This window comes from Monopterus albus, unplaced genomic scaffold, assembly GCF_001952655.1.
Source record: "Monopterus albus unplaced genomic scaffold, M_albus_1.0 scaffold81.1, whole genome shotgun sequence".
NCBI lineage: Eukaryota > Metazoa > Chordata > Actinopteri > Synbranchiformes > Synbranchidae > Monopterus > Monopterus albus.
Window position 1 is genome coordinate 691,547 of NW_018127961.1, and position 12,955 is coordinate 704,501.

General features: G+C 40.3%; 2 protein-coding genes across 2 annotated transcripts in view; both read right to left on the reverse strand.

The window, feature by feature from the left end:
• The window catches only part of rgs22 (regulator of G protein signaling 22), a 15,362-nt gene extending 4,106 nt beyond the window's left edge, over positions 1-11,256 (reverse strand). The window contains exons 1-16 of the mRNA XM_020606757.1: positions 11,186-11,256; positions 11,071-11,099; positions 10,901-10,963; positions 10,639-10,821; positions 10,428-10,513; positions 9,647-9,831; positions 8,812-9,529; positions 8,351-8,512; positions 8,050-8,236; positions 7,544-7,666; positions 5,980-6,081; positions 3,527-3,721; positions 2,882-2,974; positions 2,462-2,652; positions 2,127-2,286; positions 863-1,027 (exon numbers count right to left, since the gene is read on the reverse strand). Of these exons, the coding sequence (XP_020462413.1) occupies positions 863-1,027; positions 2,127-2,286; positions 2,462-2,652; positions 2,882-2,974; positions 3,527-3,721; positions 5,980-6,081; positions 7,544-7,666; positions 8,050-8,236; positions 8,351-8,512; positions 8,812-9,529; positions 9,647-9,831; positions 10,428-10,513; positions 10,639-10,821; positions 10,901-10,963; positions 11,071-11,099; positions 11,186-11,207 (2,664 nt within the window). The 5' untranslated portion in view covers positions 11,208-11,256. The remainder of the gene's footprint in view (positions 1-862; positions 1,028-2,126; positions 2,287-2,461; positions 2,653-2,881; positions 2,975-3,526; positions 3,722-5,979; positions 6,082-7,543; positions 7,667-8,049; positions 8,237-8,350; positions 8,513-8,811; positions 9,530-9,646; positions 9,832-10,427; positions 10,514-10,638; positions 10,822-10,900; positions 10,964-11,070; positions 11,100-11,185) is intronic.
• Positions 11,257-11,870: 614 nt separating this feature from the next.
• fbxo43 (F-box protein 43) overlaps positions 11,871-12,955 on the reverse strand; it is a 4,318-nt gene continuing 3,233 nt past the window's right edge. The window contains exons 5-7 of the mRNA XM_020606765.1: positions 12,917-12,953; positions 12,565-12,759; positions 11,871-12,231 (exon numbers count right to left, since the gene is read on the reverse strand). Of these exons, the coding sequence (XP_020462421.1) occupies positions 11,983-12,231; positions 12,565-12,759; positions 12,917-12,953 (481 nt within the window). The 3' untranslated portion in view covers positions 11,871-11,982. The remainder of the gene's footprint in view (positions 12,232-12,564; positions 12,760-12,916; positions 12,954-12,955) is intronic.

The window sequence follows — 12,955 nt, forward strand, 5'->3', positions numbered from 1 at the left end:
CTGACTGCTGGTCAGGTGACCTTCACAGTCAGTAAGGCTCATCCTCTGGGGACCACAAATGTCTGTACAAAATGTCACAGCAATCCATCCAGTTGTTGAGAAAAACAAGTGATGGACCGACCAACAGACGATGCTAGTGTGGCTAAAATGCTCAAATTGGTACTGTATGTGCTTGGATGCAAACAAAACTTCTGTAGTGTAGTTGATGTACTTCAACTAACTTAAGTACTTGAAGCAAATTCATTTTTCTCACTGTGCATATGTAAATGTAATGATGCCACCAACAGTTACCAGTCATGGTTATCTGAGCACTATGTGCCTCCAGTATAACCAACAGAACAGGTGCACTTTTTGCTGACAGCCCATCAAAAATACAAGGAAAGTGTTAAGAATCAGTATGTCCACCTTTGGCAGAGGTGAGACGTACTGTATTTAAATTCAATTTTGACATATTTCTACTTTGAGTAGTTTCATTTTGTTCTCCTTCAACACCACTAATATTTTACTGTTTATTCCACTATATTGGTTTGATAACTTCTACCTCACATGATCAGACTAATAAAATACAGTCAAATCCTGAGACTTCATTGATCCCCAGTGGGAAATTCACCAGCTAGTACCCAGTAGTAATAACACTAAGTTAACAAGCTCCACCTTCACCAGCTGCAATGTGATGTACACCATAATGCATCAAATTGTGTCATTCTGCATAATGATTACTTCTACTTTTGTTACTTTATGTACATTTTGATGCTAATAGTTTTGTATTTTTGTAACATTTTGAATGCAGGACACACAGTAACACTGTGCTGTTGCTACTTCTGCTTAAGTAAACAGTTGGAGTACTTCTTCCACCACTGACCTCTGGTTTGTGTTGCTGCCGTTGTGTAAACTCTGCTGTGGTCAGAAACTGAGGCAGCCATGTTTTTTCAATGTGGGTCCTAACAATGTCCTGGATCTTGACAACAAGCGAGTTTGAGAGAGACTCTAGTGTCAGACGCTCCAGTCCACCTGCCAAGCGCAGTATCTACACACACACACACACACACACAGAGAGAGAGAGAGAGGAAAGAACATCAGACACAGTCGAAGCCACAGTGTATACAGATGGTTGTATGTGTGTTTGTGCATTTGATAGAATGCTAAGGATGTAGGAGTGTACATCTATAATGTCTATAAACCCACGAGGAGCTGGACAAACTCAAGTCAACTGATGAAAACTCTCCTGCATGACTCCTGCTGTGCTCTTAGTCATGTCTGCTATCTGTCTTCATGAATCAATCACGCTCTTTTATCACCATCATATTTTCTCTCATCTCATTTTGTGTGCACACGAGCATGCACCTCATCTTTATAAATGTCAGGAGAGATCTCATCCTACTGTCATTGCTACTGAAGCTGATCTTTTTCCCTTCTTGGATTCAAACCTCACTCCTCTCGTTCTGCCCTGTTCCCCACCAACTCACTACTGACAGGACTCTGAACATGAAGTCTGCAAAAGCTTCAGTAGCCTTATAAGGGCTGTCCATGTTAACGCATCAACACATGTGATTAATCTAGAAATTGCAAGGCTCTCCAAGACGCTATGGCATTCAGTTTCTAAAATAGGACTACTCATTGTTGCGTTCATTTGAATTGATGTCACAATGCATTGCATAGTATGCCAGACCTTTGTACTCGGCCAATAAAGAGATTTTAATTAAAAATATTTGGTAAATGCTAATGTTTGAGATGTTAATAAAAGTGAAGTATCTGTTTCCTCTAACCAGTTAGCTGTGCACTTCTTTATTCCAACACTGCACATTTATAATACAAGTAAATCCTAGCACTTCAAAATTGCTATTCATCATGACTATTCACAGCCTATGACGGTGATAAACTCGATTTTTTTCATCTATTGACAGCACTAATCCACAATTCTTTCTTTAAATTATTCACATTTGGCATGTGTGAATGTTGAGCTTCAGCTGGAGGGCAAATCCATTCATGTGACTATGTCACAAGTACTTTCTCTGAAACTTTCCCAGGTAGCTGACGGTAATTCACTCAAAGGAGTTGTAATGTCACCAAAATGGGTATGTTTGTAGATAAAATTGGACATTTCTTTTTCAAATGATGGGACTTGCATCATTCTGTTGTTCTGCTGAGGCAGGGCTATTGGGGCCAAAGAAGTACATCCTGTTGAGGTATCTGGTTGCTATATTAGAGGACCTCTCTTGTTTGACAGCCGTGTCCTTCTGAGTCCTCCTGTACTGCTCCAAATCCAGCCAGCACGTCAAATGGATACTGTACAAAAACATGTTCAGAACATAAATATTACTTTCACATAAAGTTCAGTGCATTGTACTCTGTACACTTGCATCCTTTATAACTATACAGGCCACTGCTGTAAATGTACTGCATATGTTTGTGTGGGAGACACACCATACATCTGCATTAGAGAGCAGCTTAGACAGCTCACCTGGCATCCTGATTCTGGAGAAAAGACATAAAGTGGCCAATCTCAGGGCGGTGGCGAAGTAAAGAACCTAGACGGTAACCTTGATAATTTGGAGAGACACTGGACCAAGATTCAGGTGCTTGGGCTGCTTTTGAGAAACCAGTAGAGCATGTAACAGGAGAGAGAAATAACGTGGACCCGCACTTCTCAACCTGTAGGAGAGATACAGCAGGATGGAGACAACAAGGGCCAGAGACAAAGACAAAAGATGGCAAGAAAGAAAGACAAACAATCAGCTGCGGAGCAAAACAACTGATTTTTCTGCATGACATCATGTCTAATAACAGAAAGACCATTTTCACAATAATGTTTACATTCATTAGCTGTTAACTGACTACCAACACGTTATCAGTCTGTGGAGTTCATAGGAGCTGAACTGGCCTGTTTCCGTCGGCTCTCTGATTCCTGGTACATACTCTGGAGTTCCCTATACTCCTGACTGTCAACCGTGCGCACCTCCTCCTGCACAGACACCTGGACACACAAAAAGCCAATTAGACCTGCATCGATTAGTCAATCACAATTAAGTGGGAATTATTTTTATATACAAAATAATTTTCCTAATCAAAATAGAAGAGTGTTCTTTTATTCTACATGGGTCTGTTTAGCTCTGATGCTGTGTGAGATTCTCTTTTCTCAACATCAACTTGGCAGACCAAGTTTGTGAATCTTCCAATTTTTTTAAAAGGCCAAACAATCAAGAAATCATCTGCAAAATAATAATGAAAGTAATCTGTTGCATCCCTAAATCCAATCATGAACACAACCACAATTCAGAACACTCGGACTCAAAATAATAATTCTAACCAATTTGATCTTTTAAGATATTCGAGTGCTCCAACAAACGCTTCCTGGATTATTTTGAGGGAAATCCTCCCCCACATCACTTCAGTAGGGCAAATGCATGTCAAAACAGAGATGTCTATCCACTTGAAGGACAAGTTCTCTGATGAATCAGCTGACCTAGACATACTAATGGAAATCCACTGGATAAAAGGGAAGTGAATTTAGGTGTGCTGTCGTTACCTTCTGGAAGGACTCTTTGTCTCTGCTAACCAGCAGTGTCCATGGCTGCAGCAAGATGTTCAGAGCGTGTTCCTCTACCTCGTCAAAAAGCTCCTCAAAAGCAGGCATCAGTCTGTTGTACACCTCCCTTCTAATGCCCTCATCCACACCAATGCTCCTTCTGGCAGAACTGTTCAGATATGTGGCGTAAAGGAGCTGAAGAGAAGAGGAGAGATCATAAATATGTTGCCACTTCAGAAACTGTTCTCATGTCAGCCACGACTGTTCAGCGCTCTCATACACGTGTTCTACTGCCATCACACCACATAAATGTCACTCATTCAGCCTTCCTGGTCAGGACACTATGGAAAGACCATCTAAATAGAATTCCTCTGGTGAAGGAAAACTGATTTCATTGTGACTGTTCTGGACCATACACCCCTGCTTCCTCTCTGGTCTAGCTGTAGCTGGGGGCAGAATGGTTCTGGGTGACTGGACTGACTCAGACCTGAGGTGTCTGACTCGCTTGTTTAAAATCTTTCAGCTTAGTGAGAGGTAGAACAGGTAGAGGGAGGCAAGGAGAGAACGCAAAACAGAGCAGTAGTGCTTGTTTATCACATTTTGATATACGTATTCTCCACAACTTTGATTGTGCTTCATAATTTTTCCTGGTACCCATTCATAAGGAAGCATCTATTGCATTTCTGTGTATGGAGAATCTTTAGGTTTTAAATTGGCCATAACTTTCCCCATAAGTAGAAGTTAAAAAAAAGTAACAGAAAAGCAGTCTAAGTATTGTACAAGCCCATGTCATGATAACACAGGCCTGTTCACTCCTCCTGATATATCTGTGAAAAGTAGACCTATTATTGCTTTGCAACCTTTTAGAACTTTTGGTACCATTCGATACAGTTTACATTTTGATATAATACTTCTGAGTTTTTCTTTCTTATTATCTAAACTGTTAAAATCTCCAAGTAATATTGTTTCATTGCAAGAAATGATCCAATAATACTAAACAATTCTTTGAGATCAGGATAAAAAGAAGCACTGTAAAAGGCTGGTTTATTTTGGATGAAACCAAACTATTCAGTACAGTTACAGAGGCTTTAGAATATCTCTCTTTTTTCCAGTCCATCTTTTTTTGTAGCATGACATGAATCATATTAGTGGAGATATGTTAGCCAAGTTTCACTTGGAGCAAAAAAAACATGTAAGTTAGAATTTAGATGTTGATCTTGGTCCATAACATGACAAACATGTTAAGATGGCCTCTAAACTCATCATTTGATTTAAGTCCCAAATCACTCATTTCATGAAAATATCTGATTTTGCCAACTTATTTAAGTTCAACCCTCTTTTGGCAGGTTGTATAGTGACTAAATATACTTGTTCAAAGCCGAGAGGAGGAACAGGGCTAAGATACAGTCTGTTTGGTTTCCTGTTGTGGTACAGATTAAAGTTCACTCTGTCACAACTAGTCACAGAGTCTGTCGTTCTGCCAGGATCTGTATTCTGATTAAATTCCATAATAAACCTAGTGTCCTGTGCAAAGCCAGTAGACAGCGACAGTACTTCAGCTGTATGTGTATCACACTGTGCCCACTGCAGACCCCCTTCAACCTCTACATTTGCCAACAGAATGCGAAGGAACAGGCTTCAGTTGTATTTCACCACTTAACAGGAGCAAAAACAGGAAGATTAGCATTCCTTCAAAATATGTCCCTGCTTTCTCCCTTTCATGTCTTTACTGACTGAAGATGAAGCACCAAGCACATGCTTCACTCATGAATATTATACCAAAATGTAACTTTTTGGGCACAGCTGTCACATCATTTCTTTAACAAGCTGGCAACATGACCAAGAACAGTCCCAAAAGTTCAGTTTTGGTATAATATCCCTGAGTGAAGCGTGGCCAGAGATACTTGGTGTTTCATCTTCAGTCAGTCGAGACATTGTCCAAGTGGAGTACAGACAAATCACAAACACAGCAGCCAGGGGCAGACATATCTGTTATTTTTGTAATTGCAACCTCTTTTTTCCCCTTGGTTATGAGTTGGTTGGCTGTAGCTTTCCTCTGAACTGGAATGTAGTAGTTTAAATTGACAGACTACGAGTAGCTGGAGAAGCTACAAACAAAACAGCCATATCCTTTGTCTTTGGTGCTGTGATTTGAAGCTAAAATTTGTAGGTTACTCTTCAGTTGACTGTAGTTTTCTTTCTCACCAGAATAAAATGGTTGAAAAATGTAGAGCAGGTATGGAGTCTTAGACCCATAACACAATAACTAGCCCACAACTCATTTTATGAAAATAAAGTTATGCTAAAGGAGCGTTTTATGACAGAAAAACCCCCACACCAAGGTGCCTGCTGACCCAGCCTGAACTAAGTAGAGACATCTTCATAAACGCACTCAGTCTCAAACTGAAAATCTTTAGCAAACCGTGGTCTTGGTCACATGTTTGTGTGTTGACCTGTGCCTCTCTTTGTACTCTGTAGGGGTCCATCCCATCCTGGTAGAACAGCTCATGGTAGTGCTGCAGGTCGGTCCAGAAGTAAACTGCGTTCTCCCACAGCTGAGACAGAATAAAGGAATCAGACTGCCTGTCACATCAAATCTGAACTGTTTTCACTAGGTCATTGCTCCACATTGTTATTGCAATGATGCTGCCTGCTAGTTACAGTTTTTCCTCAATAACTTTGGCTCATTTCGTGAAACGTTGCTAAAGCTTAATACATATTTGTCAGAACAGTTTATACTGTACGTACAGCACAATACCGTAGTACATCATCTAAAGGATATACCTGACCCAAAACTTTCAGCTCATGTTCCAAAAGTTATGCTTGAACTGTCAGCCCTGTCAAAATGAAATGTTCTATTAGCACTGTGTAAATCAAGTAGTGTGTGGAAACTGTTCGTTTCCTGTAACCAGTAAAAATCAGCACAGTATAAATGACAGTAATACTGTAAAGTGGAAAACAGAACACTAGCACAGCACTGTGTATTACAGGAAATATACTGTGATGTTTCAAAACAAGTACTGTAAAACTAAATATTCAGCAAAGGAGTACTGCATAGCAACAAATGATTCTTTATACAAAGTGAGGTCACAAACCTGACAGCAGCCACTTTCATTTTGTCCTGTCATTAATTTAATTCATGGAGTTAAGGTTAGTTAGTGACAGCTGGTATGACCCCGCTGGTTGTCATTTTAACCACAAACGGTGACAATTAGTAGAAGAAGATGCTACCTGAGCAATTTCCACACTGAGCTTTGCTAATAAGATTGTAGGTGTCACTGGCCCTGCTGTACAGTGGTGGCGGTGGCAGGGTGGAGGTGAGGTGCAGTTTTGAATATATAAATGCTAAAATTGAAAATTGATTACCTACTCAAAAAGTGAATATCAGACTAGTTGGATTTTTTTGGTCCAGCCCTACTCTGCTGGTCTGCCACGTTCTGGAAGGTTGCCAAGTTTGTACACATTGCAATCACTCAATACTGAGAATCAACTAATCGGTTTTGACCAAAAGGACAAACACAACTGATAACGGTTCAAGCTGTAATTAATCATTTGCTGAAACATGTTAAACAATAATGGGAAAAGAATGAGAAATGCTGTTATAGTACATGGAAAAAGCTAAATGTTGTGAAGAATGTAAAACTTGTTCTGAAAACTTCAGCTGTCATTTGAAAACTGAACTAAAGTCACAGAGAAAAACCGTAATGTTCCACAGTCTCGACTGCCTGAGGCCTTCGTCTAAGGAACTTCATCTCTGATAACCTTAGGCAGGTAAACTTGGTGTTGTCCTTTAAGACTCTTTGGAGAAGGACACATTAAATCTCACTTTTATCTCTTGGCCTTTTCTTAATTGATGTACTATAACTAGTTTGACTAATTAACATGCTTTTGACTCTTGTTGGTTTTACCGTTTGTGTTTCTCAAAAGGTGCTATATAAATCAAATTATTAATATTATTTTGAAGCCATAATTGTATATGACAGGCTATATCAAAGTGCAATTTAGCTGCAGTTGTACCTGGTTTCCAGATTGTTCACAAAAGCGTGTGAAGTACAAGCCAGCCCGGGATTCAAAACAGAGAGCCTGTAACACCTGTTCCACTCCTCTGCTGCCAAGTAAGTCACTTGTACTAGAATATAACTGACAAATTACATACACAGATAAGAACACAATATAATCAGCACAAGACAAAAACACTTAAAACTGGGGCTGCAACTCATTTTTATCACTAATTGGACAATTGTCATTGTGCAAAGGTGATATCTTTAAATTGCCTGTTTTGTCATAGCAATAGTCCCAAATCCAGACACACTCAGTTTATGATATATGAAATGCAGCATCTTCTTAGACAGGAGAAGTTGGACATTTGTGTTTGATAACTGACTTACAAGAATATTTGATACCAACATTCTGTCCACTGACTAACTGAACATAGAGGAAGTGCTCCATCTCTTCTGACTTTTTGCTCAATTTCACAAAATATTTCCCATGTTAAAACATTTATGGGGTCTCATAGAACTTACCTCTGTATGAACAATATTGGAGGATGGTGGTAAGCAGGTGTCATGTCGGGAAAGAGGCAAGGCCAAGAAGCTACAGTAGGGCTGTCCACCTGATGGAGGGCTATAGTACCACTCTGTTCTCAGCCCCACATTAGGGGCATCATCATGGTCTCCCTGAACACACTGGGACGTCCAGAACCGAGGAGCCCTGTGAGAGGAGGACAGAAAATTACAAGACATTTATTTATGCATAAATTAGACGTATGCAAAATTATTTGGCTAAGTGTATTCAAACACTAAGTTTAGTAAATGTGACTCTCACCAGTAGAAGAGAAGAGCCTCGGTTAGACAGGGCTGGACTGAGCACAGTTTCTCTTCTGTCCAGCAGGGGGACGTAGCCAGGCCCAGTCTGGAGAGCAGCTCTGCATTCAGACTGCTCCGACTGCTACTCAGCAGGTACCGGCTCCTCATCAGTACCAGGTACCTGAAACACATACAGCTTTACATTATATTTCATACAGTACATTTTTAAAAAACAAACACTGCATTTTTTTGTGTAGTTTAAAAAAAATAAATAAAAACAACGGGGGTTGGGGAACCAGAAGCTTTAATTCAACATAATCTCATGATGGTAAGCATCTTAGGGAAGGAACAGTTTGTACATTTGTTTAGCATCTGTATGCATTATACAACCTGCAAGTGTCTAGAACCTACATAAATTAGTATGTATGCCTGTTCAGCATTGTTGTGCATTAAGAATGATTACAATGATGCCCTTCTCACCTATTCTTCTGCTCTCTGCTCTGTAAGGTTTTCAGTTTCTCTATATCCATCCAGAAATTAATCATCGTTTCTCCTGGTGTTCCTCGCAAAAACTCCTTGAACTCATCCAAGCCTGGTCTGTCGTCATGGCAATAAATACCAGGGATGTTTTCTTTGCCTGTGCCCTCACTCTTCACCTCCTCATTCTTTTTATCCCCGTCTATTTGTTCCTCCAGTAAATTCTTGCCGTCTTGAACTTTCTCTTTCTTCCCCTCTAATGTTTCTCTGCCTCCATCAGCTGGATGATGGCAAACTTCACAGGATTTCTCTGTGGTATAGTCTGTCTGGTCTTCTGAGTTGCTGAGGCAGTTAGAAATGTTTGACTGGCTCTGACCATCCATCACACTCAGTGCATTGTTAACCACCAGTTTAATCACACTGGTAGCCAGGTGCTTCACCTGTAGATCAGAATACTGACAATTCAGGCTACTGAACTCTTGGTGGTAGTGCTCGTTCAGGTTTCCAGCTGATGGCTCTGTAACACAGGAGCTCAAGTGCATTTGAGGGCTCTGGGTTTCCAGGGTTGTTTCACATTTAAGGATAGAAGAGGAGGAACAGGTACATGGATTCTCTGTCTTAGAACAGCTGCAGAAACATCCAGATGATTTACTGCATTTTGTATCAATATGCTCCTCCTGGCCAGAGGGAAAACGTGTAAAGTTGTACGTCTTCATAGACTCTGAACAGTACAGAAACAGACAACATGATAATCTTTATTTTCATAACTAGACTTCAGTTTACACACAAACAGTATAGAATACACAGATATCCAGATGGAAGACTCACGGGTATATACCTTGTTTTGCTGAAATGTTCTCTAGAGAATGCAAGCATGGTAAGACCTTCACTAAATTGTTACTGTCCTTGTTCAACTGGGAGGAACAGCACAGTAGTGGGGTTGACAGGGTGGTTCGACCCAAGCTGGTTTTCCTTCTCTGGATACAGAGGTTTAGGTCCCACTGAAACAACAGTTTGGCTAGTCTGGGAAAGACCAGAGAAAGTGGATACACCACCAGTAACAAACCACAGTTTTCTGAAAGCACTAATTACATTTGACACCTATGATGCAATTGTTCTAATACATTAACATACAAAATTAACATTTGCCTATTGTCGTCATTGCTTCTGTGTGTAGGTTGCAAGTTAATGTGGGTCAGTCATCTGATCTGAACAGGGGTGTGGTCATTAGGTCTCCCATATGCTGCATAAGGAATTAGGCAGACTAAAACAGAGAAGTAGAGCAACAGTGACAATACACTAGATGTACACACTCCATAGTCACTGACTAAATCATTCCTTGAAAATAATTATCATGTGTCACAGTTGAGTGAAGCCAATAATCTTTCAAATCTAGGCCGGTCAGCAACCACTAGCTGAAGCAATGACAGTAAAGTTGGCAAAGGCAGAAAGAAAAGGCCTGAGCTGTCAGACACACTGCCAGGAACTCAAAACTGACAACTAAGTTAAACAAACAAACAAAAAAAGATTCAAAACTATGCACAATATGACAGGTAAAAGCTAATTTGTGTGGTGCATATAGTAGGTCCAAAGCACACATCACCCAGTACGTATAGTACCTGTATTCAATGTAGCAATCACTCTGAAGGAAAAAAGGCAATCTTTCTTTCACAATCCACTGAATTCCTTGCTCTTTGTCCAGGCACTGAAAAAGGTCAAGGAGACAGATTCCTCAAGCCAACCCTCTAAATCTAGAATAAACTTCTGCGCATCTTCAAAACTATACGTGCTGTTGTTGATTTCCAGCTAAAATAATCATTCACTACTTACATAGATAGTGTAATGGTTGTCTACAGGAGGAGTTCCCATCAGCACTACAGGGTCACCAGCAAGGAGTTGCAATTTCCTGTGGTGTAGGGCCGATCGGATTCTTCTGGAGACAAGCTCAGCCGCCCCACTCTCCACCTCAAACAACCCAGTCTCCTGGTTGTACAGCACAGCCTCAGGGAAAGACTGGGAAAAGATGTCAGGATATATAGAGGTATAGGTTTTGTCAAAAATATGCTGCATCTACACATTTGAAATACTTTACCGGGAGACTTAAGAACGCATTGAAGAAGTGAACCAATACACCATCAGATGCCAGACAGTTCTCCTGTATGGATACAAATTAAGTGTTAAACACTGAAAAGGCAAAGTCTGCTAAACCCAAAAGAACAATGAGGTCAAGAATTCAAGACACTTATAAAAACTTGTACTCACAAATGTAGCAGCAGTAAGATGGGGAAACTCTTCAAAGAAAAAAAAAAAAGTTACCAAACTATCCTCAGTTCAGCGACACCAGAAAAGTCAAACTTATTGAAAGCAGTGCTCTTACCTGTTGAAACAACACCACACATGATAACCTTGAAAATACAAATGCCTGTAGAGTCGAGCCAGGCAGCTGCATATGAACACATTCAGACCGGCCAACCCTCTTGGTGTAATTACAGACACAAGGCAGGTTGCTATGGAGGTGGACTCATGTCAAAACACAGGGGGCAGTAAAAGTTTAACTAGAGAAGACTTGGGGGTGGGGTGACAAACATAGGTTTGCAGTTCTTCTTGCAGTCTGAGGAAAAAAAAAAACTTTTAATAAAAGTATTCATAGAATTTACATTACTGTTATTAAGATCACTTGCAATTTAAAAAGTCTGACAGCTACATTTGTCGCAGTTAAGACTAACATGCCACTAGATGGCGACAAACACCGCAAAAAATTATTTGTAAGAGACCCTCAAAAATGAAACTGGCAAATGTTTTTTATAAAAAAAATCCTCAAATTTATTTTAAAACTAATCTGAAAACACATTGGTAAAAGTTAAAACTCTGAGGAATTCCAACAAGCATTCTGTACATCTAAATGTGTACAGACAAGTGCATCAACAGCAAAATGTAATCGTACTGCCGGTGTCTTTCTTGACATTCATAATTAAAAACAAAGAAGTTAGAATTGTGTTGAGGGAAAAAATACAACACATAAACAGACAGACAAATTGATGAGCACTAAAGCTGTTCTTGTACTGGCTACAAATCAGTCTCCTTGTTGCCAAGCCTCGTCTTCATCACAAGGCAGAAAAAAAAAAAAAAAGCTGAAGACACTTTGGCACAACGAGAACGCGGTTCGGTTTCTGCTCACAGTCTCTTAACGTTTCTCTTGCTTTGTGCGCTTCCTGGAAGAATGATGTCCTTTTTGCGTCGGCCTACAGACTGGCTGCCACACTCTCTAGAGCCGTGAAAAGCACACAAGCAGGCTGTGCAAAACTGGAACCCGCAGCTGGCTCTGCTGCACACACCTTCCCCTTTCACTGGGCGACACCTTGCAGGATGCTGACACCGAGGGCATGGCCTGAGGCACTCATCACTGAAGAGGGTTCTGGCCACCTAAAACAAAAAACAAAAAGTTTTTTTAGTATGAAATGAGTTAAAGTGAATATTTTATGTCAGCATCCTGAATTTTTAATAAAGCAAATTTGAAACTGCATTCCCTGCACTGAACAGCAGTTAGTATCAAAGCAGTAGTTAGAAAGATATTTTGTTCTTCAGGCTCTGTGCTTCAGTACACTCAATTTGAAATAAAGTAGCAGATATTATAGTGCCAAGCCTCAGCTTTAATGTGAGAGAGTTGTCAATATTCAAAGAAATGTGCAAATACTTAGTTTGGACTATATCATTCTAAATGTTTAATGAATCCAGTGTAATGGTTTTAAAACTCACTTCTAGAAACTTATCCCGTTTGCTCTTGCTGCCTGAGTGTGCGCCACTGTGCTGTAACTTGGTTAAAGTGCTATCTTCTGAATGTGGGGTGCAATAGAGCAAAGTCCTGGACTGAGACTGAACCGTCTTGAGGGCCGACCTCTTCAGCAGAGCCAGTCTGGTCTCTGCATCAGGGACATGGGCAGCAGCTCCGAGCTATAAGAAACCAATAAAAGTAGGAGGGTCATTTCAACCATTAATCACCATTAGATACACAAGACAATACCAGCAACAGGTACCATGCCCTATATCACACCACTATACTGAATTATCTTTGGCCAGCTAATTGTGGACAACAAGGAACATCTTGTACCTCGAGGGCAGCTTCCATTTCGCTGAGGTGGCTTCTTCT